Source organism: Lithobates pipiens, unplaced genomic scaffold, assembly GCF_037356315.1.
Source record: "Lithobates pipiens isolate NorthernLeopardFrog02 unplaced genomic scaffold, aLitPip1_a1.2 Scaffold_19, whole genome shotgun sequence".
Classification (NCBI taxonomy): Eukaryota; Metazoa; Chordata; class Amphibia; order Anura; family Ranidae; genus Lithobates; species Lithobates pipiens.
Window position 1 is genome coordinate 506,631,619 of NW_027507764.1, and position 23,785 is coordinate 506,655,403.

Consider the following 23,785-nt stretch of genomic DNA (forward strand, 5'->3'; position numbering starts at 1 on the left):
GCACTGTATGCGATGCTCTACCCTGACAGGCTTGGAATCACCGCAAGGGGTCAAGCCCATTACTTTGAAAGTGCTACAGATGCCTCTGGTTGGGTAGATGCAAATAAAAACACCTTTTGTCAGGCTATAAGACAATTGGCTGCAGAGGATTGACATAATCCAGGTTCCAGAAAATTACATACCTCCATGGGCCTTGGAAATACCCTGTTGGCTCCTTACATTTTCCTGTTTCTCTATCCTATCCACTCCACTTCTCAAAGCCGAGTTGGATGGAAATGTTGATTTGATGTGCTATTTCTCCCTATGGAGAGCATGTGCGAAGCGACTTTCTACACAGTGTTAAATGTGCCATGTTCTGACAGACCTGGTTCTTCTGCTGGTAGTTGTGTGGTCAGCTGATGACAAGACCTGTTGTCCTATTTACAATCCGAATGTTCAATGCTCAATAGCAAGTTACATCCTGAACGACATATGGGTCTCTGCAGAGACCAGGGCGTTGCATCACATGTGTCCTGACTCATGCATTTAACCAGTGGATTACACACACTGTGTTTAGAGTGCCGTTGCACTTAATGGTTCAACTTGTTTGGAACTACCTTACTGGAGCAGTACAGAGTATTCAACCCTGCAGAACTGAGTCACTTTGGACTTCTCACTGCATACTCTGAAACTTGCTGGTACTAGGCTGGTGGGACTGGGTAGAAGGAAGTTTGGTTCTATGCAAAGTGATGCCAAGTGATGACATCTTTTATGTGGGATGATGACTACAATACCTGTGGTGTCTTGAAACGTTAGAGGGTTGGGTGACCCCTTCAAGCAGGCTATAGTAGGGCTACGGCGGAACAGAAATGATTTTTTAGCAAACTAGCATTCTATGATGAGGGAGAGCATACCGGTCGCCTTTTAGCAAAAATTGCCCACACACAGCCGACATCCCCATCCATTGGAGTTCTACTGACTTCCACTGGTGTAGTCACAAACGCACCTGATGAAATTATGTCAGTGCTTGTGTCCTACTACTCTGATTTATACCAAACTCTGCAAACTTACACTGAAGATTCTTTACATATATCTTGGGGAAGTGGAACTACCGACTTTGTCGGATAGTGCAACATGACGAGACGCTATTGCCTAAATTGTTAGAGGTGTTCAACTAAGCCCAAAAAAAAAAAAAATGGGTGCATCCCACCCTCTATGACTAAAGCCATTATAGTCTAACTCCTGAAGCCCAGTAAGGACCCCCTGGACCCGGGCTCCTATAGACTGATATCCCTTCTTCATACAGATATAAAAATACTGTCAAAGGTGTTGGCCATAAGATTGAACAAGGTAATATCCTACATAATTCATTCCGATCCAGCAGTATTTATCCCTCAGAAATCCACGGCTATAAATGTATGCAGGCTGTTTATCAATATACAGTTCAGGTCTGATAACATGGGGAATAGAGCTTTGCTCTCTCTTGACGCCCACAAGGCCTTCAATAGTATTGAATGGTCATATCTATGGGCTATCCTTCACAAATTTGGACTGGAGAAGGAATATATTGCATGGGTTCAATTATTATATAGCTCCCCAAAGACAGCAATTATAGAGTCAGGGAGAGTATCTCCGTATTTAGCCTATTTAGAGGCACAATCCCCTCTTTTGTTTTCTCTCGCTATTGAGCCATTGGCAGCCTATATTCGCACTAATTTAGGAGTACAGGGGTTTCGGTATGGAGAGCTGCATGAAAAACTGATGCTGTATGCAGATGACACCATGCTCCTACTGGGACACACGTCATCTTCCCTGAGGGAGGCCATGGGGATCATTCAAAGGTTCAGCCACTACTCCGGTTTAGTGATCAACTGGACCAAGTCGTTCCTTATGTTGGATAAGAAACTGGACCCACAATCAGTTTTCCTAATGGATATCCCTGTATCCTCTGAGTTCAGGTATTTAGGTATACAGGTCACACCACACCCTCTGGAATATATCACCTTCAAACTGTCCCCGTTGCTGAACCGTTGCTGGGACCCAGGTCAAGGTGTGGTCCCGATTGAAAATCTCTCCAATAGGTAGGATAAACTTGATCAAAATTATCCTAATGCCACAGATCCTATACCTACTCCACAACTCTCCGATGGATGTTCCACTGAAGCAGTTTTGCATTATTAATTGAATCTTCTGGTCTCTCATCTGGCACTATTCAACTGCCAGGGTGAAACTGGAACAGTTGCAGCAACCCAAGGGGGCAGGTGGGTTGGCTTTTCCAAACCCATGGCTCTACTACCTGGCCTCGCAATTACAACACATAGGGGGTTATTTACAAAAGGCAAATCTACTTTGCACTACAAGTGAAAAGTGCACTTGAAATTGCACTGAAAGTGCACTTGAAAGTGCAGTCGCTGTAAATCTGAGAGAGATCTGAAATGAGTGTAAGCTCTACTGATTTTATCATCCAATCATTTTCAAGTTAAAATGCTGTTTTTTATTTTCCTTGCTTGTCCCCCTCGGATCTACAGTGACTGCACTTCCAAGTGCAATTTCAAGTGCACTTTGCACTTGTAGTTTGCACTTGTAGTGCAAAGTGGATTTGCCGTTTGTAAATAACCCCCATAGCCAGAGTTTTAGGCCCAGATAAAGATCCAGTATTGAACTTGGTAGACCCAACTGCGCAACTTCTCCGTATTGATACGGGGGGGAGATTGCGGATGGCCTGGAAGCATTGCAGTTTGCTAAACCAAAAAAGCTGTACTACACTTACAATTTGATGCAGAAAGTATGGAATAAGGTCAGGGCAGTGCAACAAGTTGAGGGATACACCAGGTTCAGCCCAATTTGGAGGAATAAGCGGTACGTGGAGTTTGAGAAACTACAATATAATGCAAAATGGAAACAATATGGGATCACTCATATAACTCAAATATTTAGGGATGGCAAGCTACGCCCCTTCCATGCTTTACAACTAGAATTTGCACTCCCCTTATCCATGCAATTTTATTATTACCGGCTTCAGCATTCCGTTAAGGTCCAAATGGAAATTGACGAGTAGACGGAGAATCCCACACCAATTTTCAATTACTTGCATGAGGTGACCTCTTACAAGGGGTTTATCTCATGCAGCTACTCCATATTATTCAATAAGTCCCTTCCTGACAGCACCGCAGTGGTGATATCCAGATGGGAAAGAGATGTTGGAGCATTTGAAGAAGACCAATGGGAGGATGCTCTTGTGGCAGTTCCCCTGTGTTCTTTCAATGCGGCCCAAAGGTTATCCCAATTGTATGTGCTTTTACGTGTTCACTATACAGCGGATAAACTGGTGAGAATGGGGGTGCGTGATGATCCATTTTGCACTAGATGCATGAAGGATCATGGCAACTTGATCCATATGTTGTGGAGATGCCCCAAACTGAACATATATTGAAAGGAGGTGATGGGGATTATTAATCATGTATTTCAGATTCATCTTGTAGAACACCTTAAACTATGCCTGCTGAGAATTATAGCTGAAGTCCCAGTGGATAAGAACTCTAGACTAGCTATAGCTAGGGCCCTTTTTCAGGCCAGGAATTTCATTTTGAGGCACTGAAAATCGTCAGATTCCCCCCACGGTGAAGGAGTAGTTGACACAAATGGGCGACACTACAAGGCTGGAAAAATGTATCTACCAACACAGGAGTAGTGCAACAAAATTAGAAAAAATTTGGGCATCATGGCTAGCTGATCCTGATTTAGCCCCTGTAGACGTGATTATGGACTGCTTACTCATGTAAATTGTCTTTGGCGGTGAAAGGGCTGGATCCTCCAACCGGGGCCTTGGTTTTTTCAGTCTGTGACCGAATGTATTCAATTGTTGCAACTGAATCGTATGCAGTGGAAATGTGATTATGTGCTGAGGGTGCTGTATACTAAATGCAAGGTATTTCCGCATAATGTGTATCGATATGGAATTCTGTATTGTTTCTCATGTTTTGAAGATTTCTCAATAAAGTTCCTTTAGATTTAAAAAATATATTTAGAAAACACTGTAAGCCCTTGTACACACGGTCGGACATTCCGGCGGAAAATGTCCGATCGAACCGTGTTGCCGGAAAATCCGTCCGTGTGTGGGCTTCATCTGACTTTTTCTGTTGGAATGTCCGACCAACAAAGTTTGAGAGCTGGATATAAAAATTTTCCGACAACATGATCCGATCGGACCGATCGTTTGTAGAGAATTCCAATCGGACAAAGTGCCACACATGCTCAGATCAAATTCCTAGACCAAAGCTATTGGCTGCTAGCCTGGATGTAGTGCCGTCGTAACTAAATAACGACATCACGTTACGAACGATCGGATTTTCCGACAGCTTTGTCCGACCGTGTGTATGCAACACCAGTTTCGGACAAAATCCGACGGATTTTGTTGTCGGAATGTCCGACCGTGTGTACAAGGGTTAATAATTGTCATCGTGTTTATGTTCACAGGTAAAGATACAAGTCTGTTCAGAAGATAGCATATACTATAGGGATTTTTAGCAGGTGCAAGGGATTAATGACCAAATGAAAGCTGCTACCTACCAGTTAATAGCTACCACCTCCCCCATGTGGCAACAATTAGGCCTGGTAGTGGCAAGAGGTTGCTAAAGCACAGAGCACTGCATGTCTAGTCTCTTTATACCCTCATACATTCAAAAAGAGTCTCAGTCAGTCCCCTGGAGATGGTCAACGTCCAGTTAAGGGTACTGTAGTACCTGATTTTGCCTTCTATAATCTACCTTTGTGTGTATATATATATATATATATATATATATATATATATATATATATATATATATATATATATATTAGGTTCTATGTTTTAATAGATACTGATAAAAACCTATATAAAATGCACTCACAGAAACCAGAGCATATAAGACTGAACAGCCATGCAATCTAGTATGTACAGAAGATTAGTCTGCCATTTGGCTTATTTTGTAGGAGGATTTGGTTCCTTGACTTGTGTCTGTAAATTTCAGCTTGAGCTATTGAACTTAAAGTGATAGAAAACTCAGTACAACTAATCCACTAACCATAACTATAACAGTGCAAATAAATGTACTTTCAAGCATATAGGAATAATCCAAAGCATCATGTTCTTACAATCTCTGCAGTTTATTATTCTTGTAGACCATTCTGTCTAAAGCCGCCACCATCTTTGTGGAGTCCTTCTTGCTACCTTCCCTACCTGATCTTCCGCCATTCTTGAATGTTAGTGCAGTAATCTCGCACATGTGCCGTAAGGCACTGGTGAATGTTCAGCAATCTTGTGGTAATGCTGACAGAGACATGTTATGTAGCTGTATATATTGACGGCACGCTCAGGCATGCGCATGTCCGAGTGACGTAATTGTAACTAGTTCTTACTAAAGGAGTAAATACAGAAAATATGTAATACAAAATATTTGCGTGCAAGATTCCATATTTACCTGAAAACATTTTTTGTAGTCCTGACCATAGTAACTAAAGAAACTATATACAAAACCATGTTATAGATGTCACTATCCACTTTTGGCTACACACCACTGGGTCACTCTTCACTGAGACTTGTATTTTGAAGCCTATTCATAAATTACAGTCATGGTGTGTAGCCTGCAGTTCTTCCTGCTTAACGAAGTACAGATAACTCAATGATTGGGGAAAAGAACTATCACATAACTTTGACAGGTCACATGACCAGCTCTCATCCCAGCCTCTTTATTTTGTTTTCACGTTTATTTTAATAGAATTCCAAAGCCCAGGGTTGCACTTACTACATTTATAAAGCATATCACTATACTTATTGGTATACAAGTAGAAAATAGAGAAAATGTTCACTTTTTTTCTTAACTCTCCAGGCTAGTTTATAGAAAAGAGAATTTATTCAGACAATCTTTAAAATACAAACAAGATGTTTTGAAAGTACCAGAAATCCCTCACATTAAGATTTTGGCGTGAAGTTGTCAGTTATGCTCCTCAAGGCTAAAAAAAACTTTCACTAACCAAGAATACAAAATTACAGATTTTGAGTTTTGTTGGATCTTTAATTATAAAATTATTGTTAACGATCAAGTAACCGAATACCAAATCATGCCTCAGAGAATTTTATAATTGACAAAAATAGTCATTTGTTTGCACTGTATAAATTTAATTCCATTCTCTTTGTGCTTCAGAAAACCGTGCACTCATAGTCAGAGCTTTGCTTTACAAATCGCCCTCCAGTCAGTTATTGCGGCACAGGAATTCAAATTGTCATCTTTGCTATTTATTTTTTCAGAGACTTGCCTAAACATCCACTGCGTGTGGGCACAGTTATATGTGTATTATTTATATACTGTGAGATTTTTGTTGACATTTCAGTTCAAAGATTCCTTTTGCAAATGTCACAGGGTTGGGGAACATACAGCGCTGATGCCTTTAAATAATTTCTAGGGACCTTCTGCTGCTGGTGCCTACTGAAGTAATGCTGGAATTTATCCCCATTATGACATGTTTATTAAACTGGAATATACAATAGTTTTTTATGTTATCACTGTTCTGTAGTAAAGCAACCCAATACTCTATAATCAACAGCTGTCCTTGCAATCCTACCCTATTAAATTAAATAAAGGTACAAGAGACAGTAGAACACGCCATTAGAAAACTAGAAATAGCTCTACCTTTGTGGCTGGTTATTTGGCCATGCAGTCTCATTCAAAGGAGAGGGACATAGTTAGGTTGAAGAAAGACATAAGTCCATCTAGTTCAACCAATAAAAAAAAAAAATTGAAAAATCATACAATCCCATATACACAATTCTATACCCACAGTTGATCCAGAGGAAGGTGAAAAACCTGAGCAAAGCATGATCCAATTTGCTACAGCAGGGGAAAAAATTCCGTCCTGAATCTCCCGAGAGGCAATTGGATTTTCCCTGGATGAACTTTACCTATAAATGTTAGTACTCTGCACCTTCTTCAGTTACCCCCATATCCTTTTTGTGAATTGATGCCTAAAACTGAACTGCATATTCCAGATGAGATCTTGCTAATGATTTGTACAGGGGCAAAATGATCTCTCACTCTCTGGAGTCCATACCTGTCTTAATACAAGAAAAGACTTTGCTCGCTTTGGAAACTGCAGCTTGGCATTGCGGATCCTTTTCCACCATTGATTCTCTCAGTTGTACTCCCCCATAGCATGTATTCTGGTCCCATAACACACTGTCGCTTTTACCACTGGCTTCTAAACAATACACAATAGGATCACCATTGACAATCAGTTTTCCTAATGTCAGTTCACCAAGACTTGTTGGCAGACACCCAATGAGCTTGTATACTAATGCTTTCATATTCATAAGTGTAGCACTAACCCCTGAAGGAGCTGCTGGTTAGATTTGGGCTTACCTTCTTTTCTCCTCACTTCACGTCTAGGGGTGTCCCGTGGTAGATGGCCCAGTAACTCGAGAGACTGACAACAGATCCACTTGAATGGATTTTATTTGCAAAATGTAGAGAATGAACAGTCTCTTAAATTGGGATCAGAGAGTTGGAAAGGAAGTTCAGGTACTCTTAGTGTTAAAGTCAAATATTGGAGAACTTGCTTACTTTGATTGCATCCAGAGAATAGTCATTCGTAACTGGATGTTCACTCAAGTTGGACAGTCCCTCTCTCACAAGGCCTAGCAGCCAACAAGGTGCTTACTCAGGAACAAGTCTCTGCCACAGATGTTGTAAAACATACAGGATATGTCTCTGCAACAGACCTTGTTGTAGAACACATAGGAAAACTAAACTTGAACAACACTTGTGGGATACCTGGATCTTTCAGCCAGCTTGGCAATTTCCACGAGACCGGATTCTCTTGGGTACTCCAGCTCCTCCAGGCTCTTACTAAGAAACCAGCCCGTACGTGGCCTTCTTCTGAAGAGTCCTCCCCTGAATAGCGTGAAGTCACTGGGTCTCTCCCAAACCAGAGATGGCACCCAAACACCTCAGAATCCTCCTTTAGTTTCCTAGCCAGCCCCGAGACATCAAGATCAGGTGGATCCGCACCCCAGGCCATAGCCTTCCCGGGGGCTGGTCAGGAGGACCAGGACCATGAAGTCAGTACATCCTTCTGGACCGGAACCCCAAACCACATGAAGTGCGAATCTTAAATACCCTCTCCGAGCAAGCACAGCAAGAGTGCCACTCCCACTGGGCAGACTCCGAGAGAGAGTAACTTAAGCACCCAACCAGGCCATAGTTCCATACCTGCCAGAAGAGACAATGCCCCCTGTGGTCAGGCGGAACATCTCATAGTCCAGTCAGACTGATGCTGAAGTCCAATTTTAGACAATCGTACCCAAACCAAACTGCAGTTTAGGTATAACCTTAACTTTGAAAAATGCACAGCGTGTGCTCTTCAGGAGCCGGCGCTACATAAGTTTTCTTCTTATGTGATGTTACTCATAGCTACCACTCAAAGTAGGTTAGTAAGTTCTACTGAAGTCATATCAGAACAAAATGGAGTCCTAAATTTAGCATTTAATATAATAACTCCTTTAAGGGGATAAAGAATGAATTATGTAAATGGATTTATGTAGTTTGTAAATAACTGTGTGATATGTTGACAATATATAAATCCATGCATATACAGTAAATACAGTGCCTTGCGAAAGTATTCGGCCCCCTTGAACTTTTCAACCTTTTGCCACATTTCAGGCTTCAAACATAAAGATATAAAAATTGCATTTTTTGTGAAGAATCACCAACAAGTGGGACGCAATTGTGAAGTGGAACAAAATCTATTGGATATTTTAAACTTTTTTAGCAAATAAAAAACTGAAAAGTGGTGCGTGCAAAATTATTCGGCCCCTTTACTTTCAGTGCAGCAAACTCACTCCAGAAGTTCAGCGAGGATCTCTGAATGACCCAATGTTGTCCTAAATGACTGATGGTGATAAATAGAATCCACCTGTGTGTAATCAAGTCTCTGCATAAATGCACCTGCTCTGTGATAGTCTCAGGGTTCTGTTGAAAGCACAGAGAGCATCATGAAGACCAAGGAACACACCAGGCAGGTCCGTAATACTGTTGTGGAGAAGTTTAAAGCCGGATTTGGATACAAAAAGATTTCCCAAGCTTTAAACATCCCAAGGAGCACTGTGCAAGCGATCATTTTGAAATGGAAGGAGTATCAGACCACTGCAAATCTACCAAGACCTGGCCGTCCCTCTAAACTTTCAGCTCAGACAAGGAGAAGACTGATCAGAGATGCAACCAAGAGGCCCATGATCACTCTGGATGAACTGCAGAGAACTACAGCTGAGGTGGGAGAGTCTGTCCATAGGACAACAATCAGTCGTACACTTCACAAATCTGGCCTTTATGGAAGAGTGGCAAGAAGAAAGCCATTTCTCAAAGATATCCATAAAAAGTCTCGTCTAAAGTTTGCCACAAGCCACCTGCGAGACACACCAAACATGTGGAAGAAGGTGCTCTGGTCAGATGAAACCAAAATCCAACTTTTTGCCCACAATGCAAAACGATATGTTTGGCGTAAAAGCAACACAGCTCATCACCCTCAACACACCATCCCCACTGTCAAACATGGTGGTGGCAGCATCATGGTTTGGGCCTGCTTTTCTTCAGCAGGGACAGAGAAGATGGTTAAAATTGAGGGGAAGATGGATGCAGCCAAATACAGGACCATTCTGGATGAAAACCTGTTGGAGTCTGCAAAAGACCTGAAACTGGGACGGAGATTTATCTTCCAACAAGACAATGATCCCAAACATACAGCAAAATCTACAAAGGAATGGTTCACAAATAAACGTATCCAGGTGTTAGAATGGCCAAGTCAAAGTCCAGACCTAAATCCAATCGAGAATCTGTGGAAAGAGCTGAAAACTGCTGTTCACAAACGCTCTCCATCCAACCTCACTGAGCTCGAGCTGTTTTGCAAGGAAGAATGGGCAAGAATTTCAGTCTCTTGATGTGCAAAACTGATAGAGACATACCCCAAGCGACTTGCAGCTGTAATCGCAGCAAAAGGTGGCTCTACAAAGTATTAATGCAAGGGGGCCGAATAATTTTGCACGCCCCACTTTTCATTTTTTTATTAGTTAAAAAAGTTTCAAAAATCCAATAGATTTCGTTCCACTTCACAATTGTGTCCCACTTGTTGGTGATTCTTCACAAAAAATAAAAATTTTATATCTTTATGTTTGAAGCCTGAAATGTGGCAAAAGGTTGAAAAGTTCAAGGGGGCCGAATACTTTCGCAAGGCGCTGTATATTACTAATTAAACTCATTATCAAAAGGGCCCCAGCTTAAGGGATTCTGAGTCTTAGACTGAAAGTTTTTCACAGGTTCTTCTCCCATTTATGAGTTTAATGAAGTGGACAATTATTTGCTATCTTGATCATTCTAAGCATACTGTAGGTATATCTTAAATTTGTTGATGCTTTATATAAGTGTCACCAATATATTTCTAAGCCACAGAGTAATTGGTTATCAATTTTCCCTTATTTTTCCATATAAATTAGAAATTTTATTCATATCTAAGCCCTATAGTGACAAAGATGTTCACTTCCTTTTTTCCTTTTTCATGTTGATTTATTCAGGTTCTCAATAATTAAAGCCCAGGAGGAAGGATTAGAACCTAACTTAAGTTTTGCTGTAGTATTGTTGGGTAGATTTCCTCTTATTCCCTCTCACAGCTACACCCTGTTGCACAGCTATTCACAAGGCATTCCCTGGACATAGGGTGGGGGTAAATATCATTGTAGGCATAGATAGCAATACAAGCCTGTTGCAGGTTCTAACTGTTGTCCATTCTGTTACACAAATAGGTCCTTATTGCTATTTGTGTCTCTGTTGATGAGTATCCTGTTCACCCACTTCCAGTACCAGTGACAGTGGAATAAGAAGAGAAGAGTAATCCTCCCAATGTGTTACCATTTATCAATAAACACCCAACACAAGTCCCAAGTTTATAAAACTCAGTTCCCAATTCCAGATCCCTCACTGATGCAGTTTCCACCTTCGTTGACTGATAGTCCAGCCTCCTCTGCCAGTCCCCTTCATTCCCCTTGAGTTGACATTGGTCCTTATCTAGATCCTAAGAGGACCCCACTTCCGGCCAGCCTATATGATTTGTCCACGTCACTGTGGGATGTGAACACCTGGATGAGGAACTCACTGAAGACATAAACAGAGAGAAAAACCTTGTGCTGGATTATCACTTGACTGCAGTTTAAGGAGAGTTAAAATGGGGATTTGGAAAGTTTGCTTCAAGTGAGTTTATTGTGACTAGGACACGGCCTGGGAAGTTAACCAATTAAACACCTGGAGGTCTACAGCTTGCCCAAAGCCAGTTTAGTCTCTTTATGAATACTAGGGTATGCTAGGACTTGCAAGACCTCCTGAGTTTAAGAACTACAGTTTGCCTAGAAAGCAGGACGTGGGGAGTGTTGGAACCTCAGCAAGTTGGAGGTCTGCAGCTTGTCCATATTTGGGTTAGCATCATTGGAAGGTAAAGGTCTGGGTGGCTGTTAAATAAGATATTGCTCTAGCCTGCAGTAGTGATGTATCTTGATCACATTACAAGACACGCTACTGGGGAGCACTGCGCAGCTTGTGTGTGAGAAAATGTTTAAGCAATGCGCTCATTTACACACCCTATGTTCCTGGCTTGTTTAGAAGTTGGCAAGCCCCTTACTCTTTGATTATGTGATGTAGATATCTTACATCTGTTTGCTTTACTCTTGATATGTTAGACATGGATTTCCTGCCCTTCCAAAAAGAAAAAAAAAATCTTCCTTGACACAATAAATTCCTCCCTTACTGCGATGTTCAGCAGACTTCATGTTCATTGCATCTTGCTGAGTGTCAGTGGGGTCTGGGGTGGGTGTGGATTGTTTGCATGTGTCTGGATTTATTGGCTGTGGAAGATGGCATTTATGTTTCAGCTTGGAAATTCTGTGCAATAATAGTGTTGTGTGTATGTGTAAGTCCATCATTGCCATTAGGCACATCGGCCAGCACATATCAAGCTGCTAATAGCAGATGTCAATTCTTCTTTTTTACAGGACTGAGGTACATGCACAACGCCGAGTCTTGATCTCCTATCTCAGAAGGACATTAGGGCTTGTCATGGGAAATAGTAGTTTTAGATTAGCGCTAGTTTAATCAAATGTACATAACCCTAGAATTATGGGAGGCAATTGATACAGCCAAAGAAAACCCATACAAACTTGGGGAAAACATACCAACTCTATGCAAAACAAGTGCTACAAGGAAGGGATCCAGCCAAGAAAAGATTTGTAGAGCTGCCTTCTTCCTCATATAAAAGGGGCAACACCAAAATTTAGATCTGAGCTACTTCCAACAGACACCATCCAGAACAAAATATATAAAAGCCCAGTCCAGTAAAAATGTAACTTTTATTTTTCTAGCACACTGGCAGTGACACCTTATTGCCACATTTCCAACCCTAACACCAATCAAGCTCATATGATACTGTTACACTCCTGGCACTGAATACTATATATTTTTTTTATTCCTAATAGAGAATATAATCAGACATTCATCTTACAGTTGCAAGAAAATATTGGCCAGCTAAATGGTGTAATATGATGAAGGTTTCCTCACCTATGATAATCCGAGGAAAAGATTAAATGAGATGTATAAAGGATTGTTCACACCAGATTTAAAGTATACTCATGCATTTGAAACTGTGTAAGTAAACATACTAATGGCTATAAGGGCCCCAGCAATGACTGTTGAACCTTCAGCCAGTACTTCTTGTGGGCAACATCCTCACTTTATATTTATTAAACAGAACAGAATTTTATGTTCACAGATTTGTTCCATTTAGTGAGTCATTTATATTTGCATCAGCAATGGGATATCAAGGACCCAAATTTGTTTCTTCACCTCTGTAATATAGCTAGAAAGGCGCCGTTAAGCAGGTCCTGTTAGGAATACATGAAATTCTTTCATTCTATCAGTCTACAAAGACTGTTCTGGCTGATTTCAATGTGCATAACGTGTTGTCAAATTAAAAGCAGGAAATAGTAGAAGAATCTCCAAGATAAGTTCCGTTGGTAATATCCGTTTCATTGCTCACAGGTGCCATCATCAAACAGAGCCATTATTTACGTGTGGTGCACACTGCTAACCTTGGAGCCCAACTCTCAAGTACAGCAAAGGATGGTGAGTAATAAATAGCACAACACAGTGACCTCCCATGTGCTGGAGAGGATGAAGGTCACTGCGACCTTAGAAGCTGAAATTTACAACATTAGGCAGCTGGATAATGCAGAAAGTAATGTCATTCTGTTCTTTGTGTTTTAGATCGTGTTCAGCCCCCTCTTTATCATGAGGAGCCATCTTCCTGATCCCATTATTATACATTTAGAAAAGAGAAGCCTTGGCCTAGATGAAGCACAAGTGATTCCTGGAAAAGGACTAGAAAAGCAGCTGCAGAACATCGAGCCAGACCTAACTCATCACCTAACATTCCAAGCAAGGTAGAGCTTCCCTACAGCATGGCTGTTTAGGGTGGCAAGTGTGTTTAGTTTCTTCACAATCATGCATCTTATCCAGAACTCAACTTGGTCAGAAAATATAGATACTTGGACGCAACATTGCCCACCCCATCCCATCCCTACTGAGTAGTAAAATGGGTGTGTGTTTTGTTTGTTTTTTTGTCTACCACACCATAAACCCCACTCCTTTGTACTTTTCCACCCCTAATGCCCAACAAGCACATGCTTGTACCCACCTCCTGTAGCCTGCTTTTTTTTTAACACCATAGCATGTATTAAATTAAATCGTACAATTATAACCAGAAAACAAATACTCCTATCTGCTTTCCCTTATACTCCGCTAGTGTGCACACATCATGGCCCATATTTTACAGCTCATTAATAAAAATGTGAGTTATGATTTGGACCCTGCACTGCCCCACATAGAATTCTCTTTCCTAATGCAGCAGAGAATGCTCCGTGATTAGTGGAAAGCAAGTCAAGGGACTTTGACAGGTTATGTGACCAGACTGTGTTCCCAGTTTTCTTTTTGTCTCTTTCTTTCTTTCCTTCTTTAGTTCGTTCGTTTTTTCATTTGTTCGTTCTTTTGTTCATTCTTTTGTTCTTTATTTCACCCAGTGGCATACTTTACAAATGTGCATTGCACTCCACTGGCTTTGGGAGACTGAAGCCTTTGGAGCGTGACGCATATTTGTTAAAATACACCGCTGCATTTTATTTCCATCTATATCTTATAAAGTGATTGTAAAAAAAAATTCGATAACAAACAGGTTGCAAACGGAATTGCACAAGAGTGGCCCCTAACCTCCCCTTCTTGAGTGCTCTGTTGGGACTCCTGGCTCCTTCCCTATGGGGGGTACTCGAGCCTCGCTGCCTGCATATATATACACAGACAGCATGACTCGGCCCCACCCCCCGCTCCCTCACCACTGGGTCTGATTGACAGCGGTGAGAGCACTCCCGCTGCCTCAGCAAATCCAGTGAGACCAGGAAGTGGCGGGTGAGAGAGTTGCAGACATGCACAGCTGGCTCAGGTAAGTAAAAGGGGCGGGGGAATACTGATGCCTAAACATTTTTTTACCTTAATTCAAGGAATTCAAGAAATATATTTAGGTTTTAGAGCCACTTTAAACAGTGTTTGCTTTTACACCATTGTCATGCAAGTTGTCATCTTGTACAGCTCCAAAGAAGCTATGTATGAAGATTGATACATTTGTTCACTTTATTTGATCAGTTATTATCTTGACAGTGGAACCGAGATGAAACATGACAGGCCAGACAGATATGAAGAGAGTTTGCTGTTAGACCCAGTTATTTACTCATGTCTCTAGTGGACATGTTTAAGTTGAAGTATCTACCAGTTTCCTAAATTTTGCCAGAACTCATAAGGGACCCCCCCTGTAAGTCTCCTTTTTTCTCTCTATATTCTGTTCAATGTTAACTGTTCTTTAGGAAATAGTTTTTCTCATCTAACCACATATACTGTATCTGTTTTCTATTTACCTTCAGAGAAGAAGATGAGCCTTCAGAATGTGCTGTTCCTATCTCAACATCTCTAATTAAGCAAATTGCCTTGAAAGCACAATGCGAGTACTCTTCAAGTCAAATTATTTCTGACTTTTACCAAGGAGATTGCAACACTCTGCCTTCATGGCCATACAATAAAAAAGATACTGATAGGTAGGTTTCTTCCTCTATTGGAGGACAAGTACAGAGGTTAGATCACAGTAATAAAGCAGTCAATAAGGAATCCAGAAAATCACTCTATCTTTGTTGCTCATATAATTTCTATATTTTTGCTTCTATAAAGGTTTGCCTCATCACAAAAAATGGTAATATCAGGCTTTCAGCATTAGCCTTTGCTGCCTGTGTTAATGTCACCTGTCATTAGAACATGTGTCTGCTGCTGGGAGCAGAAGGGGAAGGTACCGGTCTTGTATAAGGGACAGAACTTGGGGTGGGAGTCACCAGTGCAGTGATATACACTTAAGAGTACAAAGAACAGTTAGGTGGAGAAGCAGTGGCCAGGAGCCGGCAGAATGGATGGATCTGAAAAGTATGGTTACTCTCCTGCTGTCATGTAGCACATTGTGGTGGGTTGGATCATAATAATAAATGTACTGTATGTTTAGTATTCATTCAAAAGTTTTGAATACACTTTCCAATTCTGCCAATGTAATTACCTGAAATCTGCTAAATTGGTACTGCTCCGCTGAATATGCGAGTTCCACTCCTACTAATGAATGGCAGAAGAAAGCATAGAGATTGGCTTACAGGGTGCTGAATAATGGTGGCCATACGTGCTTTGATAAATGATTGATTTATTTTCTGATTGTTTTCTTCTGGCAGTAATTGGTTTGTAGTTGACAGCCCCATTCGAATGATATGACAAACACAGGGAAGTGAATTTAAATTTTTAGTTAAAGTGGTTGTAAACTCTCACATATACCCAGCGAAGTGAATAGTCTCAGATGATACGCAGAGATAAAGCAAATCCTTCCTTACTTGTATATCTGCTGTCTTCTTCTTTCTACACTCTTTGGAAAGTGCAGATTTTGTTAACAATATTTCTTCATCTGCCAGAAGCACATAGGGGTGGGTGTGGAGTCTGGGCTTACACTATGTGAAAGCTGATTGGAGGAAAGGGACATCCCACTCCCCCTCCACATAGAGGAATGAAGAAGCATGCAGAGCTGTAGTCTGAATAGACAAGCTCCCTGCTTATCTACCTCTAAGCTCTATCCCTGGCACAAATTTTCAGCTACTGTTATCTTGTGTCGGAGAACTTATCAGAAGATACTCATGCTGATAACAGAGGAACCAAGCACCAGAGAGAAACCACGCTTAGAGCTTTGGAGAGAGATAAGTAAACACTACATATACAGGTGAAGCTCATAAAATTAGAATATCATCAAAAAGTTAGTTTATTTCAGTAATTCAATTCAAAAGGTGAATTGCATATATTTTATATTGATGCCTTACACACAGAGTGATGTATTTCAAGCATTTTTTTCTTTTAATTTTGATGTTTATGGCTTACAGCTAGCAAAAACCAAAAATTCTGTATCTCAGAAAATTTTAATATTACATAAGACCAATAAAAAAAAAAGGATCTTTAATACAGAAATGTTGGCTTACTGAAAAGTATGTCCATGTACAGTATAGTATGCACTCCATACTTTGTCGGGGGTGTTTTGGATGAATTTGTGCATCAATGCGGCGCAGCATGGAATCGATCAGCCTGTGGCACTTCTGAGGTGTTATGAAAGCCCAGGTTGCTTTAATAGTGGCTTTGAGCTCAATTGCATGTTGGGTCTGGTGTCTCTCATCTTCCTTTTGACAATACCCCACAGATTCTCTGGCGAGTTTGCTGGCCAATCAAGCACAGTGATACCATGATCATTAAACCAGGTATTGATACTTTTGGCAGTGTGGGCAGGTGCCGAGTCCTACTGGAAAATTAAATCATCATCTCCATAAAGCCGGTCAGCAGAGGGAAGCATGAAGTGCTCTAGAATTTCCTGGTAGAGGCCTGCGCTGACTTTGCACTGGATAAAACACAGTGGACCAGCAGATGACATGGCTTCCCAAGTCATCACTGACTGTTGAAACTTCACACTGGACCTCGTGCAACTTGGATTCTGTGCCTCTCCTCTCTTCCTCCAGACTCTGGGACCTCGATTACCAAATGAAATGCTACATTTTCCACAGTCTGTGATGATTTGGGAGAGTCATGTCATCTGCTGGTGTTGGTCCACTGTGTTTTATGAAGTCCAAAGTGAGCGCAGTTCAACCAGGGCTACCATAATTCTGGAGTACTTCATGCTTCCCTCTGCTTACCAGCTTTACGGAGATGCTGATTTCATTTTCCAGCAGGACTTGGCACCTGGCCACACTGCCAAAAGTACCAATACCTGGTTAATGTTCATGCTGGCCATTCAAGCATCACTGCTTGAATGGCCAGCAAACTTGCCTGACCTAAACCCCATAGAGAATCTGTGGGGTATTGTCAAAAGGTAGATGAGAGATGCCATATCCAACACTCCAGATGAGCTAAAAGCCACTATCAAAGAAACCTGGCCTTCCATAACACCTCAGCAGTGCCACAGGCTGATTCCCTACATGCCACGCCGCATTGATGCTGTAATTTATGCAAAAGGAGCCTCAACCAAGTATTGAGTGCATACTATAGTGTATATGGACATACTTTTCAGTAAGTCAACGTTTCTGTATTAAAAAAATCCTTTAAAAGAAAGAAATGCTTGAAATATATCACTCTGTGTGTAACACATCTATATAAAATATATAAGTTTACATTTTTTTATTTAATTACTGAAATAAATAAACTTTTTCATGATGTTCTAATTTTATAAGATGCACCTGTATATGTGCTGAGCTAACTTTTGTGAATGGGGTTTACAACCACTTTAAATTAACTGTTTTCACCCATGTAATCTCATAATTTGATCATTCGAAATATGATCGTATTCCTGAACAAAGAATCTCAGTGTTGATTGATGCAAAATTATCAATATTATTCCGCCCTGGCCAATTGGCTCAGTTTGATCAAATCCAATTGTAACAGAGTCTAAATCAATCAGAAGTTAGAGTTGGTTGTTCGTTTGCTTATATGATCAGTTTGATTGAATCACGCATTGATCAAGTAAAAACATTTAAACATGTGTGGTCAGCAATAAATTCAACAGAATAGTATTGCAGGCTTTAAAAAGTGTTGCCACCCTCCTCCTGCTATCAGCAATATGTTGCAGCAGAGGTAAATCAAGTCATTTTGCAAATATATAATAATCATGTGCATGTCATTTAGACGTGTTTTAGCTATTTTGCTGGAGTTGCCATTTATAGGGTATTTCCAAAGAACTGCTTAGGATAGATCATACTATTAAATGAGCATATTTCACCTGCTTCCTCCAGCTTTTGAAGATTTGCTGGTCTTGTTGGGGTTTGCAGTTCCTCAGTAGAGCAGGTAGTCCTTGATTACAATAAGCATTCATGTAGCCAAATTCAAGAATAATATGAAGTGTGTCATTAATTTAATTTAATAAAAAAATAAAAATAAGGAATAAATATTTAACATGTAGCACCTATACGGGTTAGCTTGGCATTTATAAGGAAATATATAGGATATCTGAGCAAGGTTTAGTGTTTCATGAAATCTGTAAACGGCAAAAGCAGCAGCGCCACCTTCCTGTTGGTTAAGTGAAGTGCAGGATTAACTGTGTCAGTGATTGTCCTCTTTTGCGTTTAGCTTTGAAATTGTCGATTTTTTAAATTAGGAGATGTTTAGCTCCGCTCTTCTCTCTGACAAAATAGTATAACACTTCGTATTTCAGGGACTTGCAAAGACAAGTGAAACATTTGCTTCTCTTACATATGCTTCTTTCAACCACTGAATTAATTTGTTGCGCAAAAGCTGTTCAATGCAACATCACTAAACAACAGAAGAACATGCTAGAAATTGCATAAAATAGAATGAGTACATTTTTCGATGGGATTGAAACTTGGGGGAAACGGTGTACACCTGGCTGTGCAGTAATATTTATGTAGGCATTTTCAGTACTTTCATAAATAAATATAATAAATCCATTATTTTAATTATATTATTTTCATTGTATTCATTTTAGCACATTATTGCACTTTATTTCCTTTTTTTATATCGACTACATGTCAGTGCCATGCAATTAAAGCACTGTATTTGCTAATTGTACCTATATTTGCACTGTTTCTTAAGCAGTTTACAACTTTTTTTAAAAAGAAAAAGCTCCCTCCTGGTTTGGCACTTAACTAGTTACATTGAAACTTAAGAAATATCTATAGCAGTCACACCTGCAGATATTACCGTATGTCAATGTTGGGAGGCTCATGTGTGTATGAAATATGTGTATATATATATATATATATATATATATATATATATATATATATATATATATAGTAAAAAAAAAAAAACAGAAACACACAAACAAGTTCAGCAATGCTCAGATCTAGCCCTGTGTCCTGAACACCCGATTAGCTGCCCAAAGCCAGGAAACCCAGGACTAGTGGATGAGAGTCGCCTTTATAATCAACTTAAATTAAAGCAGTTCCTTGTGGAAATGTTATTTTTCTCAGAGATATTTAACTTAAAGCAGGTATTTTTTTTAACTGTATTACTTAATTTTATTGTTTTAACATGGCTTTCCAAGTAATGCTGACACTTTTGCTTTTACAGTGGGGAGCACCTGACTCAGTGGGACAGCCCAATGCGGGTAAAGCTTTCCCTCTGGAAGCCCCATCTCAAGACTCTGTTGATTGAGCTGCTCCCATGGGCTCTCCTCATCAACCAATCCAGATGGGACCTTTGGTTATTTGAGGGCGAGAATATCATTCTTCAAATCCCTGCTGGAAAAACCATCATTCCTCCCAATTTCAAGGTAAATGCCTTCTTCACACTGGAATGAATAACAGTCTGCGAGTTTTATTATTTTTAAAACTTTTAGGCATATAAACCAATGTTTGATATAATTTCCTTAATTATATAATACAATGGGGGAGATTTAATGAAACTTAAGCGTGCAAAATCAGGTGCAGCTCTGCATAGAAACCAATCAGCTTCCAGGTTTTATTGCCAAAGCTTAATTGAAGAATTGGAAGTTAGAAGCTGATTGATTACTATGCATAATGCATAGCTGCACCATATCCTGAGTGCTCCAGTTTTAATAACGCTCCCTCTAAGTCTCAGGCTGAGCTGGCTCCAGTCAGTTTTGTATAAACCTATCTGCCGATGGCTCCCACAGCTGGGAGAGAGCAGCGCTGCTGGCTCTTGGGCACAGTGCTGGATTGGGATTGGGCTCAGGTAAGTATTTAGGGGCAGAGGATGAGCTAAGGTAAGAAAAAAAACTCCTAACTTTACAATCACTTTATGATAACTGGAAGTTGGTGTGCTGTGTCTGTGCCCTCTCTGCCATTGGCACCTATGATATGCTGAAATAAAGGCATGGTTTTTATTTATTTTTTAATGTTATAGTAACCTTCTCTTGCCTCTTTTTTGAAACCTTTTCTGAAAATGTATTGGGTAATGTTCTAGTATATTAGTTTAGATTCAACTATTGCTAGATTTATTTTTTTACATGTTAGAAGAATCAGACTATTAAACAGGCCTCTAGATTGGGCATGTACATCTAGGTCCAGTGCACATTGGGGCAATATTCTACTTTTGCCTATGAGGTAGTACCACATGGAACCAGATTATCCTTTGTGTTCTTGGAATTTTTAGCAGAAATTAACATAAAAAAATCCAACTTCCCCATTCACTACCAGTCTCCAAATACATTTATTAGTGGACCATATGCAAGGTATTTGTTGCACTATTGTTGGTATCACCAAATGCAGACACTTTTATACAGGATTTATGTAGTGTTAACAGTTTGTGCAGCACTTCATGATATAAATGGAGACAGTACAGCACAAATTATAAACAGAAAAGTCAGTGCTACTACCCATACACCACATAGATAGCAGAGCTCCCAGGTGCTCAATCAAACAGTACAGTACAGTTACAATACAATTCAAGACAAGATAGTTAGGAGTGCCTTGCTCATGGCCTATTTTGTGTAGCTACTCTGATTATCTGCAACCTTTGAAATGATGAGATCGATAGCTTTGAACTTTGTACTTCAATGTGCACTTGTACGGATATAGGTTTGATGTTCTGTCACCGTTGGTGGTGACTAGCCGTCATTGTTTTTACTTTACAAATGTAATTTTTTATTTCACATATGTACATATTGAATACTGTTATGCATGTCCCATCACAGAAATGATCGACAATACTCCTTTTCTCATCATTTTTATACTGTATGTTCTTATGTACCAAAAAATTTAATAAACAGAAATTATACAAAAAAAATACACCAGAAGAAAATGAAATCAAATGAAATCATCAGGATGCTTTACTTAGGCACAACGTGTCCCTCATGAGCATATTGCATAATTTTCCACATTGATAAAATTGTGTCATTTTTTTTTTCCTTGTGATTACAATTTATTATTAAACCAGCATTTGTAAGAAGAGTGGTACTTAGGTGTAGCATAAACAAAATATTTAGAGTGGAGTTCAAGGTAGATTGAAACAATGATTAAGTGTACTTTTAGAAGAACCTAATGCAGGTTCCTGAATTTTACTTGGTTCCAGCCTCTTGCAGTCTCATGTGCAGCAAACTCAGACGGCAAGAGATAGAAGCACACCAGGAACTAACCAGGGTTGCTGCAGTGCCCATGTGCTAATAAGAGACATGTCCATAGTAGAGAGAGTAGAGTGACAGAAATTAGCTCATCAGTCTGCTGCTGCTCCTTCAATGTACAGTCATGTACTGGAGGGAGAACAAGACCTGGTTGTACTTAAAGCAGAGCTCCAGGATCCTTCTGAAAAAATTAAGTTAGCAGCTACAAATACTGTAGCTGCTGACTTTTATGATTAGGACACTTACCTGTCCATGAAACCAGCAGTGTTTTCATCCCAGCTGATTTTTCAATCGGCTCTCGGGCGCTGCCGCTGCCATTCCTTTTTAGGGAGCTTGTCAGTGAAGCTTTGCGGCTTCACAGCCAGCTCCCTACTGCACATGTGCTTTGTAAATGGCCTGTCGTCGGGGGAAGGAGGAGGGGGCTGAACTTTCGGGTGACTTTACAGCGGCAAAGTCACACAGAAGTGGGAAAGGGTACCTGTCATAAACAGGTACCTACTCCCCTTCCCAACAGGTGCCAAATGTGGCAGTGGAGGAGGGGGGAGAGGAAGCAAACAAGCAGAGCTTCCCCTTTTTGGGTGGAGCTCCACTTTACCTGCAGTAGAGGAAAGTCAGGTGTTTTGGTTATCTGTGCAGTCTGGCAGAGCTATGTAAATCTCAGAATTGAACAGAAATACAATTCTTTTGGTTGGTAATACAACTCTCATATGTCAATTCATCTGTGTAGGCGATTTGATGCCTTCTCACACCTTATTTTAACACCTTAAATGCCAAAGCAAAGCATTGTGGCTGCAGCATGTGTACACCCCTGAATTCAACCTTCACAGCTTGGTTTTACCGCAAAATTCCGCCGCATGCTCAGAAACAATTTGACGCATGATCGGAAGCATTGAACTTCCCTTTTATAGTGCCATCGAATGTGTTGTATATCGCGGTGTTATTGACCATCGGAATTTGGTGTGACCGTGTGTAGGCAACACAGTTTGAGCGAAATTCCATCGGAATTCCTATGGGAAAACCATCAGAGCTTTTTCCGACAAGAATTCCGATCGTGTGTACACGGCATACGTTTTCAGTCACACACGGAGTTGCAGCTGGGCCCCGCCCCCTCCTGATTGGCTCACTGACTGTGATTGACAGCAGTTGGAGCATATGGCTCCTGCTGCTGCCAAATGCCAATCAGAAGTGCGAGTCCTTGGAGAGGCAAGGCTCTCATGGACATTGCTGAATCGAGAGGGGCTCAGGTAAGTCTAAAGCCCCATACACACTATCAGATTATCTGCTGAGTTTTTCCTTCAGATTTACCAAAACCATGAAGTAGAAGGGCCTGCCTGATTGCATACACATTGAAACTCCTAAGGTTTGTCCTCATATTATATGGTTTTGGTAAATCTGAAGGAAAAACTCAGCAGATAATCAGATAGTGTGTATGGGGCTTTACAGGTGGCTGGGGGGCTGCTGCACACAGAAGATTTTTTTTTACCTTCATGCATAGAATGTATGAAGGTAAAAAACCTTGTGCCTTTACAACCACTTTAAGTTTACTGTTTTTAGGGAGAAGATGAAGTAAATGTTCAGTAACTGTTTCCATATCACCACTTCTGATACTTATATGCTATTTAGTATGAGAGCCATTATTTTCCTTATAGCTAAATTGACATTCTTTGTGCACATTCAGATTTACCATATTCAGACAGTGAGAAATGCAACAACAAGACCCTCATTTAGTATTTCATTAAAAATATTGATATACCTATCAATCCTTGAAGAAAAACATGTTTGGAAGTGGTTGTAATTAATAGCAGAATCCGCCCCCCTCCCCTTTCCTTCTGTCAAGAGTAGCTACTCCCTAGCTACTGAAAGAGTAGATTGTTAATATAGAGATCAGTTATCTGTGTCTGCTCCTTAACACTTCAGTGGTGTGTTGAGTCTTGAACTTTTCAGGTCAGAGGTTAGGTCTTGGTCAATGGGCAGCTGTTTGCTAAATTGCTACTTTGTTTTTATATGATGTCAACACCGCAGGTATAGCATAGCACAAAAG

General features: G+C 40.4%; 1 protein-coding gene across 3 annotated transcripts in view; it reads left to right on the top strand.

Moving 5' to 3' along the window:
* The window catches only part of VPS13B (vacuolar protein sorting 13 homolog B), a 1,337,220-nt gene that overhangs the window by 1,210,174 nt on the left and 103,261 nt on the right, over nt 1-23,785 (top strand). For all 3 annotated transcript variants that reach the window (XM_077493096.1, XM_077493095.1, XM_077493097.1), the window contains 4 exons: nt 13,086-13,169; nt 13,311-13,486; nt 15,014-15,184; nt 19,734-19,935. In XM_077493096.1, coding sequence (XP_077349222.1) covers nt 13,086-13,169; nt 13,311-13,486; nt 15,014-15,184; nt 19,734-19,935 — 633 coding nt within the window. The remainder of the gene's footprint in view (nt 1-13,085; nt 13,170-13,310; nt 13,487-15,013; nt 15,185-19,733; nt 19,936-23,785) is intronic.